At 47.6% G+C, this 21,040-nt stretch overlaps 1 protein-coding gene across 4 annotated transcripts in view; it reads right to left on the bottom strand.

Moving 5' to 3' along the window:
• dmxl2 (Dmx-like 2) overlaps positions 1 to 21,040 on the bottom strand; it is a 47,591-nt gene that overhangs the window by 5,945 nt on the left and 20,606 nt on the right. For 2 of the 4 annotated variants that reach the window (XM_076287809.1, XM_076287810.1), the window contains exons 19-37: positions 20,232 to 20,342; positions 19,855 to 20,024; positions 19,092 to 19,189; positions 18,795 to 18,960; positions 16,443 to 16,707; positions 13,376 to 14,508; positions 12,871 to 13,062; positions 12,499 to 12,575; positions 12,098 to 12,228; positions 10,571 to 10,816; positions 5,924 to 6,117; positions 5,700 to 5,833; positions 4,644 to 4,729; positions 4,288 to 4,489; positions 4,024 to 4,141; positions 2,651 to 2,716; positions 2,084 to 2,170; positions 1,720 to 1,841; positions 444 to 588 (exon numbers count right to left, since the gene is read on the bottom strand). In XM_076287809.1, coding sequence (XP_076143924.1) covers positions 444 to 588; positions 1,720 to 1,841; positions 2,084 to 2,170; positions 2,651 to 2,716; positions 4,024 to 4,141; positions 4,288 to 4,489; positions 4,644 to 4,729; positions 5,700 to 5,833; positions 5,924 to 6,117; positions 10,571 to 10,816; positions 12,098 to 12,228; positions 12,499 to 12,575; positions 12,871 to 13,062; positions 13,376 to 14,508; positions 16,443 to 16,707; positions 18,795 to 18,960; positions 19,092 to 19,189; positions 19,855 to 20,024; positions 20,232 to 20,342 — 3,743 coding nt within the window. The remainder of the gene's footprint in view (positions 1 to 443; positions 589 to 1,719; positions 1,842 to 2,083; positions 2,171 to 2,650; positions 2,717 to 4,023; positions 4,142 to 4,287; positions 4,490 to 4,643; positions 4,730 to 5,699; positions 5,834 to 5,923; positions 6,118 to 10,570; positions 10,817 to 12,097; positions 12,229 to 12,498; positions 12,576 to 12,870; positions 13,063 to 13,375; positions 14,509 to 16,442; positions 16,708 to 18,794; positions 18,961 to 19,091; positions 19,190 to 19,854; positions 20,025 to 20,231; positions 20,343 to 21,040) is intronic. The other 2 variants (XM_076287811.1, XM_076287812.1) reach the window with 1 other exon arrangement.

Genomic DNA, 21,040 nt, shown 5'->3' with positions numbered 1-21,040 from the left:
AGAACCCTGTCATTATAAACTCTGCTGACAAGTCTATTTAAATCCATTTAAAGCTTTCTGACAAACCTCACTCCAAAAGAAACAACATGGTCTATACCTAGTGCTTTCATACTCTCATCCAATAAACAAGCACTTTGCTATAGAGAAACTGGCACACATGACAACACAGGGGTTTGAGGAGTGTTGTGTGTCCATCTACTGGTGCCTTAACACAACTGCATCCTGGGAGACACTGAGTCTCCAAAAAGACAGACAGACAGACAGACAGAGAGACAGACATGCACTCATGCAACAGAGTGAAATGCATTGAGTTTGCAAACACACAAGCCCAGCATCCTTAATCACTCATTCTGCTGCAGGCAGATTCCGCTGAGTCGTCCTGGCCAGGCCTCCAGTTCAGAGCCAAGCGTTAGCATGTGGTCAGTATGTGATGAGTCACGTACCACGCTGGCGCCCATGCTGGTCTGCCCACTGCCCAGCCATGGCATGGAGGCGGAGGCCGAGATCTGCGGCGGGGCGAAGGGTGCCGCCGCACTGCTGGCCTGAGCGATGTTGGTGTGGGAGGACCGGTAGTCCACGTCATCAGAGCTGGAGAAGGACACAGGGACGGAATCACAGGGCAGAATTAGACATGTTTCAAAGGCAGTAGTTAAGGTGTGCTCAATGGCACTACATAGGCAGAGAAAGGCCGAAGTTAATTAGTGACATAATAACACTGTCAAGCATCCCTTTAAACTCAATGTGTCAGATGAGATTACAATGTAGTATAGTAATGTATATAGATGATAGCAATATCACTGCATGTTCTGGACATGCAATTTAGATTGTAGTCCTCCTTCTACTGTTAAAAAAAAAAAAATACTGATACATTATTGTAAGTTTCCAGACAAGTTTTAAAATGTCCTAGCTGCATCACTTCATCTGACTGTTCAAATGACTCTTACTATATATTGTTAATCACTAGGGTATATGACTTTGAGCCTGATGTTTTGCTTACTTAAATTCCATGACAATCTCATTTTTAGCTATTTTTTGCAATGATCAATACAGCCCATTCTGGAGAATGTAGGCCTACAGCGTCAAATGCCAAAACATGTTTAACATATTGCATATTCAATTTAATAATCTAAACTCATTCAATGGAACGCTTTTGCATCTTTGGAGCTAGATAATGAAATTAAAAATGTATAGTTCAGCTTTGCTGAAATGTTAAACGCTTCAGCAGACATTCTGGCACTTGCTGCAGTGTGACTTGAGGGAATAGGAGTGCTCTTTTCCTCTAGGGAAATAAAAGTTCAGATGGAAACCTAGGTTTTCTCGGTAGGCTCCTTTGTCAATTAAATAGAACTTTTATCCTCTACATACCTTTTTACTTATAATACTAAAATTATTCTGGAAACAAACTGTAGGCTATTTGGAGGATGATGCATCCAGATCCCCAGCAGAAGTTCCCTATCAGAGGAGAATATGTCACCACGCCTATATCCAAAAAAACGCTGCACATTAATTTAGCACTGGATTTAGCGCCGTTTCTGACAGCCATTCTAGCCATCTAACTAGAATCTAACACCTCTTCCTCACTCCTCTCATGGATGTGCTAACTCTACTTGGCATGCTAGGCAGCCGTGGCAACAAGGAGTGGAATGTGTCAACTGGCATGTAAACAATAAGGATCAGTGTACAGGGTTGAGTGGACAAGCTGGGCTTGGGGGCACTGACCTGCGCGACTCTTTGTCAAAGTCTTCCCCGATCCAGGTGAAGGGCTGCGCAGCCAGCAGAGTGGACACGTCCACTTCCTGTACATCATGCGTAGAGGCCAGCACTATCTCATTCATATTGGCCTGTGCACAGGACACACACACACAAACACAACATTAGAGACCTCTGCATTTATTGGGCCCCCACTAGGGCATAATCACTGGTTAAGAATATTCAAAATATTCTAATGGAATAAACTGTTTAAAGATTACTTTGTGCATGCCTTTCTGCATTTCTGCAGTTTCTAGCATTACCCTAGTATCTCAGTCTTGGTGAAAAACCCAACATATATACAGAAAATATGAGTAGTCACAGAAGCCTCCACCTTGTTTATGGCAAAAGCCATGATGATATCCGACTCCTTATGGACGATTTTTGCCTTTCCACCCGGGTAGCCAAGGTCCGCCTCCACCTGTAAGAAGAGCACCGGCCTGTTAGCGGTCATCCCTCTGCTACCGACAGCAGTGCAATAGCCTCTCGCACACACAAACACATAAACAACTCAGTGAGCATGCAACACAGAGGTGGACTGCACTGTCCTTGCAGAAGATGGACACAACTTTCACTTTGCTTTGTACTTTTAGGCCAGCGCAAGATCTTTACAGTCGGAGCACAAGGAGTGAAATGCATGTCATTTTAAAATGATTTTGTCATTTGAATTATTATTATTATTATTATTACTATTTTGTAAACACACTAGCTGGTTAGTGATTAGGGAGAGAAGCGTTGGTGGCAGATTGGTTAGGGATTGGTGAGGGGCGGAAGAGGTTCGAAAGTCAAACTGAAAAAAGGGGGAGTGTCTGGTTAGAAGGAGAGGAGCCCAAAGCCCAGAGCTGGAGGTGGCGTTGCAGACATGGCTTGGCTTGGCGCGGCGCGGCGGGAGGCATACTACCTTGCTGCCGCTGCGAGCTCCCGCTACGCAGCTTTGATTGAGCTGGTCCCCATGGCCGTCTAAAGTCTACACAGCACACCCACAGCACACCACGCCACACATAAACACACAGGTCACAACACAAACCAGGTGCACAAACAACAAAAAACATGAGAATGGGGGGAGAAATGAAAAGTCAAATGAAAAGGGCTGCTGCAAGCATGCCGTCCTCAGAGTGGAGCTTCCTGTGCCCCTGAGGAGACAGTCCGCTCAAGTAACATTGGGATGGGCTAGCAGGACTCCAAATCCTTGGTTTTGAATGAATGTCATGCTATTAAAGGGATATTGTTTTGCCATTAGGTAAAACAATAAGTTGTTATTGTGAGTTTATGATTTGCCATTTTATGTATTATACTGTATATGCTACATTTTAGTGAGTGGATATTACAGTAGGTCAATACTTCCACTACTGATATTCATTTATACACTTCAAGACAAGATTGCATTAATAATTATGTATATTTACCCTTTATAGTACATAAAAAACAGAGCATTTTACATCAACCTCATTTAGTTTTTAGACTTGTATACAAAGCAATATTTTTTAACTTCTTGATTTGGATGAACATCAAGACGACCTGAAGTCGGGAAATGTCAACTTTGTGTAGTTGTGTAGGACAACTCAATTATGTAATATCGGTCCAGACCTTTCCAGTCAAAACTAACATAAAACTCTTTCCATGTCATTAAGGACCTACAGATGTAGGCATTGACACAAAGCCCCAGGGTCATTCTGTCTTTGTGCCTGTGATTGATAACTGATAACACAGCAAACAAAGACAAACACACACTGTGCTATGACTGCAATGAATGAAGATGGGGTCAATTTGATCTGTTCAACTGGAGTTCAAATGTTAGTCAAAAATGTGTCTCACCAATATGCTACAGCAATGTTAAAATATCATCAACAAGTACTGTTCTGCTACAGACACAATTGTATATAATAATAATAATAATAATAATAATAATAATAATATCATATAAAATAACTTTTTGCTCTGTAGCCTTAATACATGAAATGCCATTTCCAGTTAGCATCTAATCATGACAGACTTGGCTCAAGTATAGAGAGAATTTACACTGACTCATTCTCCTGATGCAAAGACACAGGGGTGAGAATGAAAGGGAAAAAACCCAGAAAACTAGAAGAGCATGTATCATCTCAATCCAACCACTCAAAATAGCCCCCTTTCTTTTTTTTGAACACAAACCTAAAATGGCTGCCCACACCTGGATCTGTCACTGATACTGTGATGTCAGCGGGAGGGCTATTTGCGAGTGAAAAGAGGAGGTTGTGGAAACACCAAACAGACGTCCACTGGTCGGGACTTTACCTCGCTCTGTTTTCTCTTCTTGGTGAAGATGTAGCGAATCAGAGTCTCCTGCAGAGCTTCCTGTTTGACCAGGTAGTGCCAGAGACGGCGGACAGGGAAGGACAGGTGATGCTTCGCCCTGCTCAACACAGCGCAAACACAGCGGTCAATAACATCACATGGTGAAGGATCACTCCACGGTAACACACTGGATGAAAAGTGATTTCACTACAATTAGTCTTATTAGGCCTTGGTCGTATGAATGGTCTGCTGTAGTGGACTGACTTGAAGGGGGTGTTGTCCGGCTCCAGCATGGCTTTGTGGCGCAGGATGGCCGGGCCCCCGCCGGCGCTCATGTCAGTGGGGTAGGTGTTGATGTAGTTGGGAGGAGGGCCGTCAAATCTGTTCATCTTGTCCAGCAGGAGCTGCTCCCAGTTCTCAAGGGTCTTCATCACAGCATTGCAAAGGGGGGACACCACCGGCAAGTCTGACATTTCCACAGGGGGGAAATCAACACATGCTGTGTATACAAGTACTGTAGATTATAAAAGCTTTGATTGGCTGTGTTAAATATAAAGAATTATAAGCATATCTAATATGCATGAAACAGTATTGGTCAGTGAGTACTGTAAATGGTTTACCGGTGAAGTCCAACCCAGTTAGGGGGAGGAAGGTCTTGACATTGTGTAGGGCCAGTTTGACCATCACCATGCGGATGAGTGCCCAGCTACAACAGAGACAAAACACAGTGTTAGCTTTCTGTGTGGACCATGTAACGCAGCAGATCATTCAGAGCCAGACAGTAACAGAGTACATTTACTTGACTACAGTACTTGAGTACAATTTTGAGGGATCTGTAATTTACTCGAGTATCATTTTTGGAGAGTACTCATGACTTTACTCAAGTACATTTGAGAGGCAAATATTGTACTCTTTACTCCGCTACATTTCTATCCATAACCGTGAGTACCCGTTACTTCTTCTAAAAAAAGGAAAAAAGAAAAATCTCGGAAACCCTCAATTTGTTGTTTCCCTCTCAAACGTGGTTGGATTGTGCAGGTGCCACTGATTGGGACAGCCTATCAGCAATCACCTTCATCTTTCCGCCAAAGTCAACTCCAATGTCAGATTTAGATAAGAGTCGAAACCATGGACGAAACAATGGATGAACACGCAGCAGGTCCATCCCGGGAATGTGCCAACCCGTGGCCCCACCCCGCCAGACTATTTCAATTTTCTGAACAAGTTAATAATAGTGTTCGCTTCAAGTGTTTCAATTACAAAATAGTATTTTGTATTTTAAATACATGTATTAGAAATACTGCCCATCCCTGGCAACATGGCAAAAAGATGAAAATGACTTGATTTTACTTTCAATTCCTTTTACATTCTCCAAGGTATTAACATTTTTCATAACTCCATGTAGGACATTTCTGTACATAAATGTAAGCACTGTGGCAGTAGTAATGCAATATTTAGAAAATGTAGGCTACTCTTGTACTCTTGATACTCAAGTACTTTTAAAAATAAGTAATTCAGTACTTTTACTTAAGTAGACATCTGACTGTTGTACTTTCACTTGTACTTTAGTAAAATTTAGCAAAGGGTATCTGTACTTTTACTTAAGTAATGAACCTGTGTACTCTGTCTGCCTCTGAGATTATTCCAGACTGAAAAGACTTGCTGAGACAACACACCTGTATGAGTTTGGATCAGAGTGCTCGGTCATCTGCGTGTCAGAGAGGAAGGCGTCATCATCATCATCGTCATCACTCGCTCCGCTCTCGTCCGAGTCATACAGGGCACCACTGTCTGAGGGAGGTAGGAAGGGCTGCAGGAAGGAGGGTCAGCGTGAGCTCTGACCTGAGACCATGACACAGAGTCCAGTGTAGCATTGAGCCCTAGGGGCCAGTGGACTTACCTTGGCCACAAAGTAGTCCCACATGCTGAGCTCAGGAGGGATGAACTTCTCCTTGTAGGTGGGCCGCTCCACAGGGACGGGCGGCGGGGTGGCCGGCGTCTCCTTCACTGGCCGCCCGGGCACCAGCATGCGCATGTTGAAGCGGCGGCGGTGCCGGTCCACGTCCTCGGCCGGTGGGGTGGGAGGGGGTAGAGCTGCCCCAGGAGGAGAGGCAAGACAGGGGTCATGTCAGACAGAGCGCTACCATGGCTCACTGGGACCAGCCAATCCTGCTTTACTTCCTCATCCCTGGTGCTTTTGGCTTTCTAGACACACACACACACACACACACACACACGCACTCACACCATTCCCCACAGCACACACACACCATTCCCCACAGCACACACACACACACACACACACACACACACACACACACACCATTCCCCACAGCACACACACACCATTCCCCACAGCGCACACACACACACACCATTCCCCACAGCACACACACACACACACAAACACACACACACACCATTCCCCACAGCATCTACTGGCGCACAGGCCTCCAGACAAAGAAAATTCAATAACAGAACTTTCTGAACAGCGCTGAGAAAAGAGGTCAGTCGTGCAGCGAGGGAGAGTTTTGAGAAAAACAAAAGGGATGACGCAGAGTGGAGAGAGCAGCAGTTTTATTTCAGAAACAAAGCCATTTGGGTTTGATAGAAAAGAGGCCTCCGTCATCCATCCACTTCAGTTTGGATCCCTCCTCCGAGCCATTTCCTGCTAAAAGCAGCTGACCGTATGTCACTGCAGAGGCGAGTGTCTGGACAGGCTAATCAGTCTCTGCACATATCAGCAGACAGCTGCTCCCACACCCCCAACCAAAACAGAGCAAAGGAATGCTAATGAGGAAGTACTCCTCTCTTAGTCAAAGTGCTTTCTTCTTCTCCGTTATTTCATTAAGGTGGGCTACAGGCTGGGATCGCTCTGGACTACTGCATCTATTCATCACCAATGTATTGATTAGGGCTGTTAAATGGCTCACTGGTTTAAGAGTGTTGTCCCGTTTAATGGAGACTCTTTTAGTAGGTGGGAACTGAGGAGAAAGAGAGCATCAGGAGGGAGCTCGTTACAGACCAGTGGAGTTCTGAAGACGACCATAAGACTGGTCAGTACTTCTGAACGGCCTACCTTGGTAGTAGAGAAGAACACAAGACAACAGAGGAACACGGAGAATGAGGCAAACCACACCACACGCAGACACACACACACACTCTGGCCACAAACCACACCACACGCAGACACACACACACACTCTGGCCACAAACCACACCACACGCAGACACACACACACACTCTGGCCACAAACCACACCACACGCAGACACACGCACACACTCTGGCCACAAACCACACCACACGCAGACACACACACACACTCTGGCCACAAACCTTCACTGTTCTCCTGGACAACTATCTCAGGGACTATTGGGGCTGCTAGACTCAGAAATAAAATCACAGCCAACATATCAAAAACAAGACAAACAAACACAGCTTAAAAGATAATATAGGGGGATAAAGCACCACAGTTTACACAACTACAACAAAAACAACTACAGCAGGAGATTATTATTAGGTGGTGATTCACAAAAGCTTCTACAACTCGTGAATAGTATCAGACTGTGTGCCAACATAATTAATTAGTGTATCTAATTATTAGTAATTATTAGTCATATAGCTAATTATGTAAGTCTGAATGTTTTGATTAGCAGAATCTCTATTTGAAGCATGAAGCAGTTTCAAAAGGTCAATATTAACAATTTCTGATGGATTTGTTCCGCTCATCATAGCAATGAGATCATGATCAAGTGTTTTGCTAAACTTTTGTAATGATATGTACAGGGCATGCACTGTACTAACATGTAGAAATGTAGAAAAGTGGCAGCACTTTTGTCAGATACTACTGATCCTCTGTGGCTGGATGCAGAGCCCCTCTCTCTCGATATGGAGGTTGTTTTATGGTGTCTACGTGTGCAGACAGGAAGGCCTCATCTACGTGCGCTTGGTGACAGGAGAGACTACTCAGTGAGATTAGACAGGGTGGGGGAGAGAGGGCAGTTCTGTCACAGAGCCTGGGCCATAACAGTCAGAGGCGTTCCTCCGTCAGGTGGCTGGCTGGGGGAACAGGGTGAAAAGCCACTGTCTGGACACCTCAGGAGATATCCAGGCCACCAGCGCTACTAGCCCAGGGAGCAGAGGAGGTGGGGAAGTGAGGAGGTGAGGGGGGGTTTGGACACAGATATGACCAGAGATGCCCAGACACAGCTGTGTAGAGAGGGACTTCACTGACGGATAGGCTGAATCTACTGGTCTAATCAGGAATGACTGATTAGTGCGTTTTGTTTTCTGTTCCAGTTTCCCTCGCCTCACTTGACCAGTGGTGTCTGGACTCTATGCACTACTGCTGGCCAGTTTATTAATGACATGAGGTTGGCTATGAGGGACTCTGACATTTAAGCATCTGCACAGAATCTTAAAAAAGCCAAGCCAAGAAAATGGCTCAAAAAAGGCCACCGGCACCCCTTTGAATCTGCTGGAGTTTTCAAACAAGAAAATGCTACTGCTAAATGCCAACTGAAAGCCAGCCATTTTCCAAACAATGGCTGCGCAGAATATGCATGTGGGACAAAAGCTTTTTCTAATCTATTAACTGGTGTTTTAGAGAGCACAGCTGATTCACTGAAGATAAAAGAAGTGCAGACTAGGCCTTTGACAGTGGAAGCCTGATACATCAACGCCAACCTGTAAACCTCCATGAGGAGAGGCTGAAGACTGACCGATGGTCATTAGATACACAATATTCCTCCTTCACACACTGGGCCGGGGACACTATCCCCTGCATTGACAGATTAAGCTGACCTTGTCCCTGAATGAACACAGCACAGGCTAATTACAGCCTTCCATTACACATGACAAGCGATGATTACTCCGCTGACTACTCCATTCGTCTGCCCAGGCAGGTAAGAGAACAGAGGCGCAGCCTAATGGCCAGTCCAGCGGCCAGGGGCCCATGGAAGTGATCAATGGCTCCTTTGCGGAGAGCCGCACTGAAACAGTGTCACGTGCAATGGATGGCGTATCTCATTTCAACTACTCGTAGGGGAGAGAGTGTGTATCTATCTACTCGGATCTCTTTTGGCTACAGTCACATCTAGCACAAACACAGGGGGGGCTGGAGATAAGATATGACAGGGGAATGAGAGTGAGAGAGAGAGAGAGAGAGAGAGAGAGAGAGAGAGAGACAGAGAGAGAGAGAGAGAGAGAGAGAGAGACAGAGAGAGAGAGAGAGACAGAGGGAGAGTGAGATACCTGATTTACTGTCCGAGCGCAGTAGCTCCCCTTTGACCTCGAACTCCACATTAACCTTACCAGCTGCATGATTGACAAATGAGTAAACAATGAGTACACACAGCACTCGCACATAGAGATAGGGCATGCAGGCACGCACGCACACACACACACACACACACACACACACACACACACACACACACACACACACACACACACACACACACACACACACACACACACACACACACACACACACACACACACACACACACACACACACACACACACACACACACACACACACACACACACACACACACACACACACACACACACACACACACACACACACACACACACACACGGAGGACAATGAACTACAATGCACAGCATTTTCCTCGAAAAAGAAATCCTGTTGTATGAGAGTGAAGACGTGCACCCCGGGAGTGCAAATGCACTGAAAACCCCACTAGTGAATGTGTGCACACTTGCTTTCTGCTGAGCAATGCCTTTAGTTTTGTGCTTTTAAACCTCTTTGCCCCCTAAGGTCCAATTCAGTGAAATTCTGGATGCATCAATTACATCATCATGTAAATGCATCTCACTTGGTTCACCTTTTCTCATGTCCTGCACCTGCACCCAATTTGGAATACATGATTTTCCTTCTACAGACCCCAGCACCACAGCAAACCACACTGCAAACCCAGTGTCCAGTCTCCCTGTCCCCCCTCCAGGTCCTGCGGCACAGCTCCTGTGGTCCTGCTGTCTCCCCTGCGCTTCATCAGGACCTGAACTGAGCTGAACTGAACTGGAGGGGGGAGAGGAGAGCGGAACATCTGTGTCTCGTACTCACAGCCGGCCGGCGGGGCCGGGGCCGGACCTGGGGCACTGCCCTCTGAGGGGACTTCCTCAAAGACAGCTGCATGGGGGGGTGGGGGGGGGGGGGGGGGCAGAGGGCACTCTGAGCCACTGGCACTGGGTGACCTTCACTCAGGCTCCCTCCAGAGCTACAGAGCACACAGTGTGTCTCGTACAAGCTCAGGTCAACCACCCGGACACACGGACATGACGCTCCATGTACGCTAACACACCAAGAGGATCTCAAGAGCAGCACACTCCTGTCCATGGCCATCTGTTGACCAGTCATGTCAGATCAGCTGACGAAGCATACTGTAAGAATGCGGTGTGTGTGTGTGTGTGTGTGTGTGTGTGTGTGTGTGTGTGTGTGTGGAACTGTGTGTGTAGTAAGTAGTAGTAGTACATGTGGATGTCTTGTGGGAGTGTGTAAATATGGGAGCTTCCCTACCTGGGCTCTCAGAGGTCCTCTTGGGCTTGATGATGACCTTGGCCCCGCCACCGAAGATGGCGGCCCACATGCGGTTGTTGAGGGGGTGTGCGGCCAGCCGGAAGAGCTCGTTGCTCGAGTGGGTGCCCAGGCCATGGATGAGCAGGCTGAGGTAGACGGCCACCACCGCCTCACACAGCATCACATTCAGACGCGGCTGCTCCTCGCCCTGGGCAGACACCACCAGGCTGATGAGGGACGACACGCCTGTTGGACACACACACACACACACACACACACACACACACACACACACACACACACACACACACACAAGAATATAAGTTGTTCATGAGCCCTAAACAATCCTGTGTCCTATGAATTATACGACTATTACAATAAAATCTTCAGGGCCGTTATTTGAACATATTCCGAAAGGACAAATGTACTTGCCCTCTGTGCCTGAACAGATTTGGCTATAATCATATTCTTTTGTACAATTACTTCTGGTGGTGCCTTGCAATCAAACTCAGGAGTGAATGATGGGTTAGTATCAAGACCCTCTCCTTTTCAGCACTCTAGTTAACATCATTTCTGATGTCAAAAGCAGTGGACGGCACAGGGGGGGAAAGTATTTTTTGCTAAACTACATTTAGCAATCTGTCTATATTTCTTGTCTATATATATCTATTGTCTTGCACACAGTATATCATTATGTCTCATACTGCGCTAGTGCCAGCTATGCTACTTCCTGCTGGTGGCGTGTTCTGCTAGGCGTGTACGGAGTGTTCCTCTGTGACTCCCACCCCTGTCCATCTGCTCCTGACCCCTCGCTCCAACCCAGCGGAATCCTACTGCTCGTCCTGCGTGGGTGTGTGCAGAAGGCCCTGCCCACCTTTGCGTGACACAAACTCTCCTCGTATTCGCCTAGCGAAGGCAGCCAAGTGCCCATTACCGAGCGCCATCTGCCTGTGCCAGGCTTTGGGCCTCGCGGCATGGTGGGCAAACAGCGCAAAACAAGAGCTCTAATTACACACGCGTGTTTGCACTCCTTTCATTAGCGGCCGTGCTGACAGACACTCGCACTCAGACAGGCTCACACACACGCACACACACACACACACACACACACACACACACACACACACACACACACACACACACACACACACACACACACACACACACACACACACACAAACACACACACATGTAACTGTGGGTGAAGCTACATAGTGGTAGAGGCTGATAGTGGCCTTTCATGAGGTCCGATTATTGTGGTAATAAAACAGGAGCGAGGGATGAGATTATTAGCCTGCTTTTGAGTGCTAATAGAAGGGAAAGTGGTTCTGGGTTTTTGAAAATAAATTCCTGGCACAAAGCTTTTGTTCAGCTTCAGCCTCAACAGCATTATCTCATAGTTTAGGTTTTAAAAACAGAAGGGAAAAAAAAAACAATACAAAAAGGAGCCGTCATGTCCTCACATTTAACATTTATGACAAACAGTTCAAACCGTATTGCCTTCCACACAAATCCCCTGGGGCTTACCTGGCCACTGTGCAGGGGCAGAGGTGGGCGTGGCGTGTTCCTCGATGCTCTCAGTGCGAAGACGTCGGCGCTCGCTAAGCAGCAGGCCCTGGTACACCATCCCTGTGAACTGATTGGCCTCTGTCTGGCTGCTATGGAAACCACACCACAGGACAACTTGAGTGGGAAGGTTTCAGTGCTGATAAATGTGTTTTCAGTCAAATCTGACAGAACATGACTGAACAGTTTATCTTGTTAGATCAAATGAAGTAGCATTTAGCATCATGCTGCTAACACAGCTCGCTAAAACCTTGCTAATGACATGCTGTTATGGAATTAACATGGCAGATTTCATGACATATTCCAGGCATTCTATAAAGACCCGAGTCAGCAAGTGGGCTGGCAAGCGGCTAGGTGAGTACCTGTAGCTGTGGCTGTCACACAGGGCCTGATAGATGCACGCAGAGAGAGAGGCAGCCAGTGTATGCAGCATATTCACCTGAGACACACACACACAATCAGCGCCATTACTCATCTGCTGACAGACTAACCTCGCCCTCACACACACACACACACACACACAGATGCAGACACACATACAGACACACACAAACTCACACAGTCTAACAAGCAATGCCATCCAGCAATGGCTGGAGTTGGAAAAGAGGTACAGTAAGGTAAAAGTGAAGCTTTTAGATTGGAGTTATTGGAGTAGTTTAGAACATTAGCCATTACGACCTTTAGAGGTCAAAGAGGGAGAGGGGGAGAGGAGAAGCCTCAGAGCGTGGCCTTACCCGGTCATCAATGGTGTCGGGGTGTGGCGGAGCCTCCATCTGGACGATGGTGTAGAGGATGTCGTGGATGTGGTTGTTGAGGTGCAGCACGGGGTTGGAGATGACCGTCTTGGTGGGGGCGATGCTGGCCGACAGCAGGGGCAGTGTGGTGGGCAGCGGGAGAGGAGACTGCAGCTGCTTCACCGTGGTCTCCTGCGCGAGTCAAATGTGAGAACACACACATATTTAATTGCAACATCATGGATGTTCATCACGGATATACTGCCACAATGTACAGAATGTATAGAATTGTGTACGGGATTCCACCTGCTAACAGACATGAAATGAAGAGCAACATGTCTTTTTGAATCATTGAAATTATGGATAACAATCTGGTGACTTAAAAAAAGGTTTGTTTTTTACAGTGCTGCCAATAGCGTTCATGTGCAGTTTAGCTATAACAGTGCAGGCTACGTGGAAGATGGTCTGAGGGAGTTATATGGTCATGTAGGTGGGCCTTCCTGACCTGCTGGGACTCCTGCAGCAGGAAGAGCAGCTCCATCCTGACGGAGGTGACCCCTCCGCCCTTGGCCCCGTGCAGGCTGCAGTAGCTGAGGAAGATGCGCAGCAGCGCCTGGTTCTTCCTAAGCCAGGCCTTGCGCCGCTCGGCGTGCTGCTGCTTGGCCTGCAGCCTCCTGCGCTCCACCTGGTGGCGCTCGTAGGGTCCGGCGTCCTCGCCCATGTCCAGCGAGCCCTCGGCGCCGCCCTCGGCCCACTTCTCCACGGCCGTGGTGCTGCTGGCGCTGCTGACCCCTTCCTGGCCCTCGGCCTTGTAGTTGCAGATGTGGTGCATGGCCTCGATCTCCTTCTCCAGCCAGTTGTAGAGCTGGAAGCGCAGCTTGCCGCCGTCCACTTCGTAGCCGGTGGCCAGCGTGCGCAGCTCCGTCATGAGGATCTTGAGGCATGCGCGGAACTTGAGCTGCTCGGCGATGACGTCCACCTCGCCCTCTCCCGCCGAGTCCTCGCGCTGCAGGCTGCCCACCTTGCCCGAGGGCCTGCTCGGCTTCTTCTCCTCCGCGGCCGCCGCCTCAGGCTTCTTCATCGTCAGGCCTCCATCATCATCATCATCATCCTCCTCCTCGTCTTCGCCGTCCTCGCCCTTGTCGCCGCCCCAGTCCAGCTTCAGATCGTCGTCGTCCGCCTTGACCATCGGCTGACCCCAGTCCAGCAAGGCGGTCGAGTCTGTGGCGGCCGTGGAGGTCCCCGAGCCCCAGGCCGGAGCCGCCGTGCCCCAGTCCAGGTCCCCGGCGCGGCCGCCGTTCTCCACCGCGCTGACGTTGGCCATGGAAGAGCCCTTGCTCATGGAGCCGCCGCCGCTGCTGCTGCTGCCGCCGCCCTTCCTGGTGACCTTGGGGATCTTGGAGAGCACCTCCAGCGCCAGCACGGGGCAGCCCACCTTGAAGTGGGCGTTGGCGGTGGTGAAGAAGAGCTTGCGCTCGATCAGGTTGATCTCGTCGGCGCTGCTCTTCTCCGCCGTCAGGCCCACCGTCGCCAGCGTGCCCTCGGGCGTGGCAAAGTGCCGGCGGATGATGAGCGGGTGCGTGCGCAGGTAGTTGTAGAAGCTGAAGACCACTGGGTTGCACGACTTCACCATGACCTCTGGACAAAGCAAAAAACAGCACTGAAACAGGCCGCAGGACCCAACCACTAAGGTACATTCAGAAAAGTTAAACTAGAACATAATATACTGTACATGGTATAAACCAGGGGTCTCAAACTCAAATGAGCTGGGGGCCACTTCCGCCAATGTCATCTGATTGGAGGGCCACATAAGTGTTAAAGAATAATACAAAAAAGAACGGAGCCCTATTTCCTAAAATGCAATGTTTTTTTTCAAATACTGTATTTTCAAACACAAAACTACAAACAGAAAGTGCAAGTATTTTATCTATTTTAGACACCTGTGCTAGCAACCTTGTAGCTTATAAATAAAATAAATATTAATACAAATTATAAAAACAAACAAAAAAGCATAAAAACAGGTAGGCCTATGTGAGTGTTTCACACCAAATAAAAATACTTTCCTCTTATAACTTTTTTAAACCTGGCAATAGGCGTCAGGGTTAAGAAAGCAACACCATTGTATTTTTATTTAAACATTTCAAAAGGCCATGGTTTGAAAGTGGTCAGAGATAAAGTCTTGCTGTAAATGTAAAAATCTTTGAGTATAAACAAAAGTTTATGAAGGGGGTACATTTACCCATCTAAGTTGCCACTGGATGGCAAGCACCTCAAATTATGCACCTTTCAGTAAATGCTGGATGAACATATTTGAGCAGGTTTACTTTCTTTTTTGTCATATTACCCACATAACAAATTAACAGGAAAACACCTACAGTAAGATGTAGGCCTATCAATAGTAAACTACTGGCCTATAACCACAAGGCCTACAATAAACCTGGTCAAATCAGTTCCTATCGAGGGTGACTGTAGTTCTTCAGAGCCCTATTTCTACTAGCCCTGCTGTCTGTACCACGTCCATTATGGACACTATCATCATGATTACCATTGCAACCTCCGAGCTATGTTTGGCAGAGGGTCGAAATAAGCATGGTATGCTTAGTGGACATCGTCGTATACACGCAAAGACACACCTTCATTCACAGACGCACCGTGACTATCACTGTCAATAGACGGTCGATCATAATCTCCAAAAGGATATTCTCCTTCAGAATCAGAATAGGTGAATAATATAGCCTACCCAAGACTTCATCACACGTGAACGTTTTTCAACATTTGGTGTAGGCCTATTTCTGCTTCAATTTGTGCAAAACTATGGCCTGCATCGCGTCATTACAAATGCACGTCTTTGTGTTTCTCGCGTGTAATAGGCTACAAGTATTTCCTGAAAACTTTCTGCAGCGATTTTGGGTTTGAATCAAGCTCTGCATGTCTAGCAAATAGTGGAGGAGAGTAGACTACAAATGAGATTTGTCACATACTTGGATCTATCGTCTATTTTAATCAGTATCGTTGTTTGTCGCAATTAAAAATACCCTCAAGGGCCGGATTGCATTATTATTTTGATATATGTCGCGGGCGGAATTGGGCCGGACGCGGGCCGGATTTGGCCCGCGGGTCGGGAGTTTGAGACCCCTGGTATAAACTGACTGTTCTGGCTCTCAATAAGACTAATATTGGTACAACAAAGCTATTAAATCCTTTGTACTTTGTCCTGTACAATAATTTGTTAATTAACTAGTGTCACCACACACGTTTGTTGTTGGAAAGGTTTTGCTGCTCGTGCTCAGTGGTTTAATGAGACCTCATTGGCCCGGTGGTTTCCTTTGTGGTTGTGCTCTGCTCAGTGACCCTGGACTCCTGAGCCACCCGTGGCGCGCTTCACTGCACCCTGTTAAGAGGCTCGCCTCCACCGAGCGCACCACTGCGCTAGTCACTCATCAACATGTGAGAATGGGAGGGCCCAGAAATAGCTTCATAGGTAACGCTAATGCCTCCCATTAACTAAACAGACTCTGGGTGGGTCGGCTAGCGCAGAATTAGCCTGTGCTATCCTGTCCATTTGTCCTCACCGGGGTTCTCGTCATCTTCCTTGGGGATCTGTTCCAGGAGGGTGTCCAGGGCACGGGTGTAGTCCTTCATGATCCAGAAGGCGATGCTGCGCAGGAAGGGGTCTGGGTGGAGCTTGCTGCAGGAGAAGCCTGAGCCATCGCGCTTGCAGCCCAGCACCTTCTCGTACAGGATGCCCTGGCACGTGGACGAGCTCTCGTAGTCGGCCTCATAGAGCCGCGCCACGATCATGGCCAGCTGGATGTCCTCCATCTTCTCCAAGCACACCTTTAGACATACACACACACACACACACACAAAGAGCGAGCGCGAGAGAGAGAGAGAGAGAGAGAGAGAGAGAGAGAGAGATGAGTGTCATCATGTGAGCAAGCATGTAAAATTGTAGCTTTTGGAGACTGAGGCGGGTCCAGCCATGCGTTTGGGCTGTTGAAAACCCGTGCTCTGAGTGAGATTTTTACAAATCAGTTCTGCTTCAGCAGCTGTACTAATTAGCAAATGGAGAGGGTTTACACCCAAACACAAGTCCAGGAAATGCCCTCTCTCAACCTGGACGCTCCTACCACTGGAGGAGAGTGCTGCTCCCTCCAGCCAGAGGGAATGTGGAGGGTGGATTAGTGGGATAAATGTCAGGATGGTAACAGAGGGAACAAAATCACCAGAGCAAGAAGCAAGACTGTCTACAAAAGCCATCTGACTCTCTCTTGAAAGAAATTAAATTAGTCACTTTGCTTCTAAATGCCTCTCCAAAACACAAAATGCCCTTGGACAAGAGCCTTGATGTCACATAAACAAACTAATTAAAAAATGCTTAATCAATGAGATTGGATGAAATAAATTTGGAACAATTAAGCTGAATTGGATCTGGCAGCAGACAGCTGCACAAGCTTTGTAATCAGCAGTGCAGCCTCCTGACTTCACAGCCCATGCACAGAGCACGCTATCTTAGTGTTTTGACTGGAAGCTGCTGAACATTCAGCTAAGATAAGCTACATACGTCACTTGAGTGAGCAGATCTAATTTTAAATGTCACGTTTACAGAATTATCATATTTCTGATGTTTCCCTGTCTCTCTCTCTGCTGCGTGTGTTTCTCAAGGCTTCTGGGTGTCTGAGCCGCAAGGTCTAGTTGCGGAACACCTTGTTATGTTTCTTGCCACTCTCTGTAGCGTCTTTGCTATTTGTGGGCATTTGGAGGTGGAATAGCGTGTGTGTGTGTGTGTGTGTGTTTGTTTGCGTGTGTGCATGTGTGTGTGTATCTGCATGTCTGGGGGGTCATTTCCCCTGAGTGACTGGACTGTCCAACTTCAGCATGACGACCCTTTAAACCCTGCACTACACTGCAGCCTGTTTCAGCCTGTATTCCTCCATGACAGGAGGCTTTAATCTAATCCAGGGATTCCCAAACTGTGGTACGCGAGCTGCTTCTAGGGGGTACGCGAGGTGAAAAGGGCTATGGCGGACAGGTGTAAAATTTAAATTGTAAATCTTTTGTAATTAATTCATGAATAAATACATAATTTCGAATCAGGTCATAATGATATGGAAACATGAAATTAAAGGATATAATTTATAAACTCTGTATGTGTTCATAAAAAAAAGGGGAGCTTATTAAACATGACGCCTGGAATAGCTAATAGAATGCGTTACTTTTGAATGCGTTAGATGGTTCGTGGGGGGAAAGTTTCGCGGATATAACAGGTTTTTGAAAACAACAAAAACAGAAAGGAGGGAAGCTAGGAGTTATTTCAGATGGGCAAGAACAAGGTAACATTAAGCTAGGCTATACATTTAACAAACTAAAGGTAGCCTAAGCCTTTCTAGGCTGTATAGCCTAATGTTGTCCAAACGAATACATCCTTGTCAGGCGTTGTTGTAGGCCTATTATAAGATATTGTATGTGGATGTAGTTAGGCTACTATGCAGGCTAGTTTTCATTTCCAAATGCACGCACCTAAAACCGGAAAACGGACAAATATTGTCAACGGGGGGGGGGGGTTATAGAATGTGTTACGGTTTTATGTGTCGGATGGTGGGGGTACGCGAGCCGAGTCGGAATGTAGGCAGTGGTACGCGGTAGGAAAAGTTTGGGAACCGCTGATCTAATCCATACAATTACATCACAGCTGAGCCCCATCACTCATTTCCCACCACATATTCAGCACCAGCATTACTATGCAGATAGTGTGCTTAAGGGAGATTCAATAATCAAAACACGAGGGGACTGAATTAGGTATCCTACGCTGGCTTCTATTGTTGAAGGGTGGAAATAGATTTGTGTGTCCTTTCCTCATGGGGTAAACAGTGATATTTGGTATGTGGAGCACGGCTGAGGAGGCGGTGTGGAGGGGGGCCCACCTCGATGGCGTCTTTAAGCGAGCCGGCGAGGAGGAAGAAGGCGGCCGACTGTTCGAAGCGCTGCTTGCCCAGCAGCGAGAAGGCGTTTTTCAGGGCCGCCTTGCGCCAGCGGTCCTCGCTGAAGTTGTGACTGAAGAACTGGGTCATCTTCTCGTCGTGCTGAGACCTGATGTGCATAAGCAAACACACGAGCGTGTGAGACTCGTCCGTCGTCCGTCGTCCTAACCCCCCCCCCCCATGCTGACATTCTGATTGAACTGCATCCGATTTTCGAGAGTGGATAGCCACTGGCTTTACCTGAAAAGCCCCCACAGAACGGCTTTCTTCTTCATGGCAAGATAGAATAGCGCAGCGTCGAGTGGATCATTGTTCCTCTGGAATGCAGCTTTCCCCACCTTTATTAGAACAATAGCAAAATGACATGGACAGAGGAATAAGTACTGGTAGAGAGGAGTGAATAACACCCACCCAGAGCCATATAAAGGTACCTTGATATAGAGCCATATAAAGGTACCTTGATATAGAGCCATATAAAGGTACCTTTATATGGCTATGCACCCACATATTCCGACAAAGAAAGCAATCGACATTCGTCGATAACTCATAACTGTAATGGAAAAGCCATTTGGCTTGCCTATCTGCACTAAAGGATGGATGTGAACCTTGTGCAGAGGAGAGGCTGTGAGATGGGAGAGGTTTCCTGCTGTGAGACTCATTATGCGCAGTGGAGAATAGCACATAACTGTGCTCTCTCTAGACAAGACATCTGAGGACCTGCACTGCACTGCAGTTTGGAAATCTTTACAGCATATTCCAGCAATCTTCAATGTTCAAAGGCCTCACCCCTCTAATGCTCCACTGCAGTTTTGTCAGTTATGCTGGCTAAGACACAATGAATATCCTATTTCTGTGTATTATACACAGCATCTATGTATAAATGTATAAAACATATACATTTTGTGAAGTAAATACAAAAATGCTAATGGCACTGATCAAATGCTTGGGCGAGAGGTATGATTAAGGGGACAGCTGTGAGGGGTCAGTGGCGGTCCAGTCGCACCTTCTCCACCATCCGGCGCAGTGTGTTGATGTTGCGGATCCACCAGCCCACTCCCACGGCCCTGAGCTCGGACCACTGCGGGTCGCCCTTCTGCATGGCCGGGATCATGTTGAGCATCTCCTCCTCTGCCTCCGAGTGGAACGCCCAGGCGAAGTGACAGGTGGACACGCCTGCAGAGGCACACAGCAAGCGTGCAAACGTTTCACTGCCAACTCACCAGCTTCAAAACCACCAGAACCATATCAATGCTGTTTATGAGATCTATTGTGAGAGCAGAAGTGCAAATGATGCACGATAAACAGAGATGGAAGTCTGGACCGGACACCACTGAAGCGTGCAGCATGTGTGTTAGTGAGCACGGCTGGCCTGTACTCTACCTTGGTGCTGCAGCTGCATCCGATAGAGTGGAGGCAGGGAGGTCAACAGGCAGGTATGCAGCCTCATGGCCAACAGGTACCGCAGACCACACTCATCCAGCGCCTCACCACCTGGTGCAGAACACACACACACACACACACACACACACACACACATACAAACACAGACAGACACAGACACACACACACACACACAAACACAAACACGCATACAAACACACACAGACACAGACACACATACACACACACGCACACAGACATACACACACACACACACACACACACACACACATTTTAATACCTTTATTTGTGTTCACATTTTACAGTAGATTTCATCCACACACACACACACACACACACACACACAGTGAAATATAACATCACAAAGCAAGCAATGACTGGCCTTTATTGTTGTATTCCTCACTGTCTGTACTGCAGTCTAAAAGGAGAATCCCCGGTACTGCATGCACTAGCCGTGAGGCTTAATATCATCACTGCATCATGTTCCCAGGCAAAGTGCCAGCGGAACTGAGCGTTCTGCTCTAGTCTGTTCTGTTTTGTTCTGCTCTGTGTCTGTTTCTACTCTGCCAGTGTGTGCGGCGGCCATGGCTGACGCAGGGTGAGGAGCGAAGCCCCGGGGATTTTTCCTCTGCCGTCACGCAACACAGGCCCAGCAGGCTGCCGTGGCCTTCACCCCCCTAAAACACCACACTGCCCAGACGAGTGCCCCCATTACACATAAACCCTCTCTCTCTCTCTCTCTCTCACACACAATAGTGCCCACACTGGACGCCTGCAGAGGCAAGCAC

The sequence above is a fragment of the Alosa pseudoharengus genome, unplaced genomic scaffold, assembly GCF_046254945.1.
Source record: "Alosa pseudoharengus isolate Yale_2024_CS ecotype anadromous, Long Island Sound unplaced genomic scaffold, YU_APseudo_1.1 YU_APseudo_1.1_scf_16, whole genome shotgun sequence".
NCBI classification, from domain to species: domain Eukaryota; kingdom Metazoa; phylum Chordata; class Actinopteri; order Clupeiformes; family Clupeidae; genus Alosa; species Alosa pseudoharengus.
This window is presented reverse-complemented; position numbering and strand designations above follow the sequence as displayed.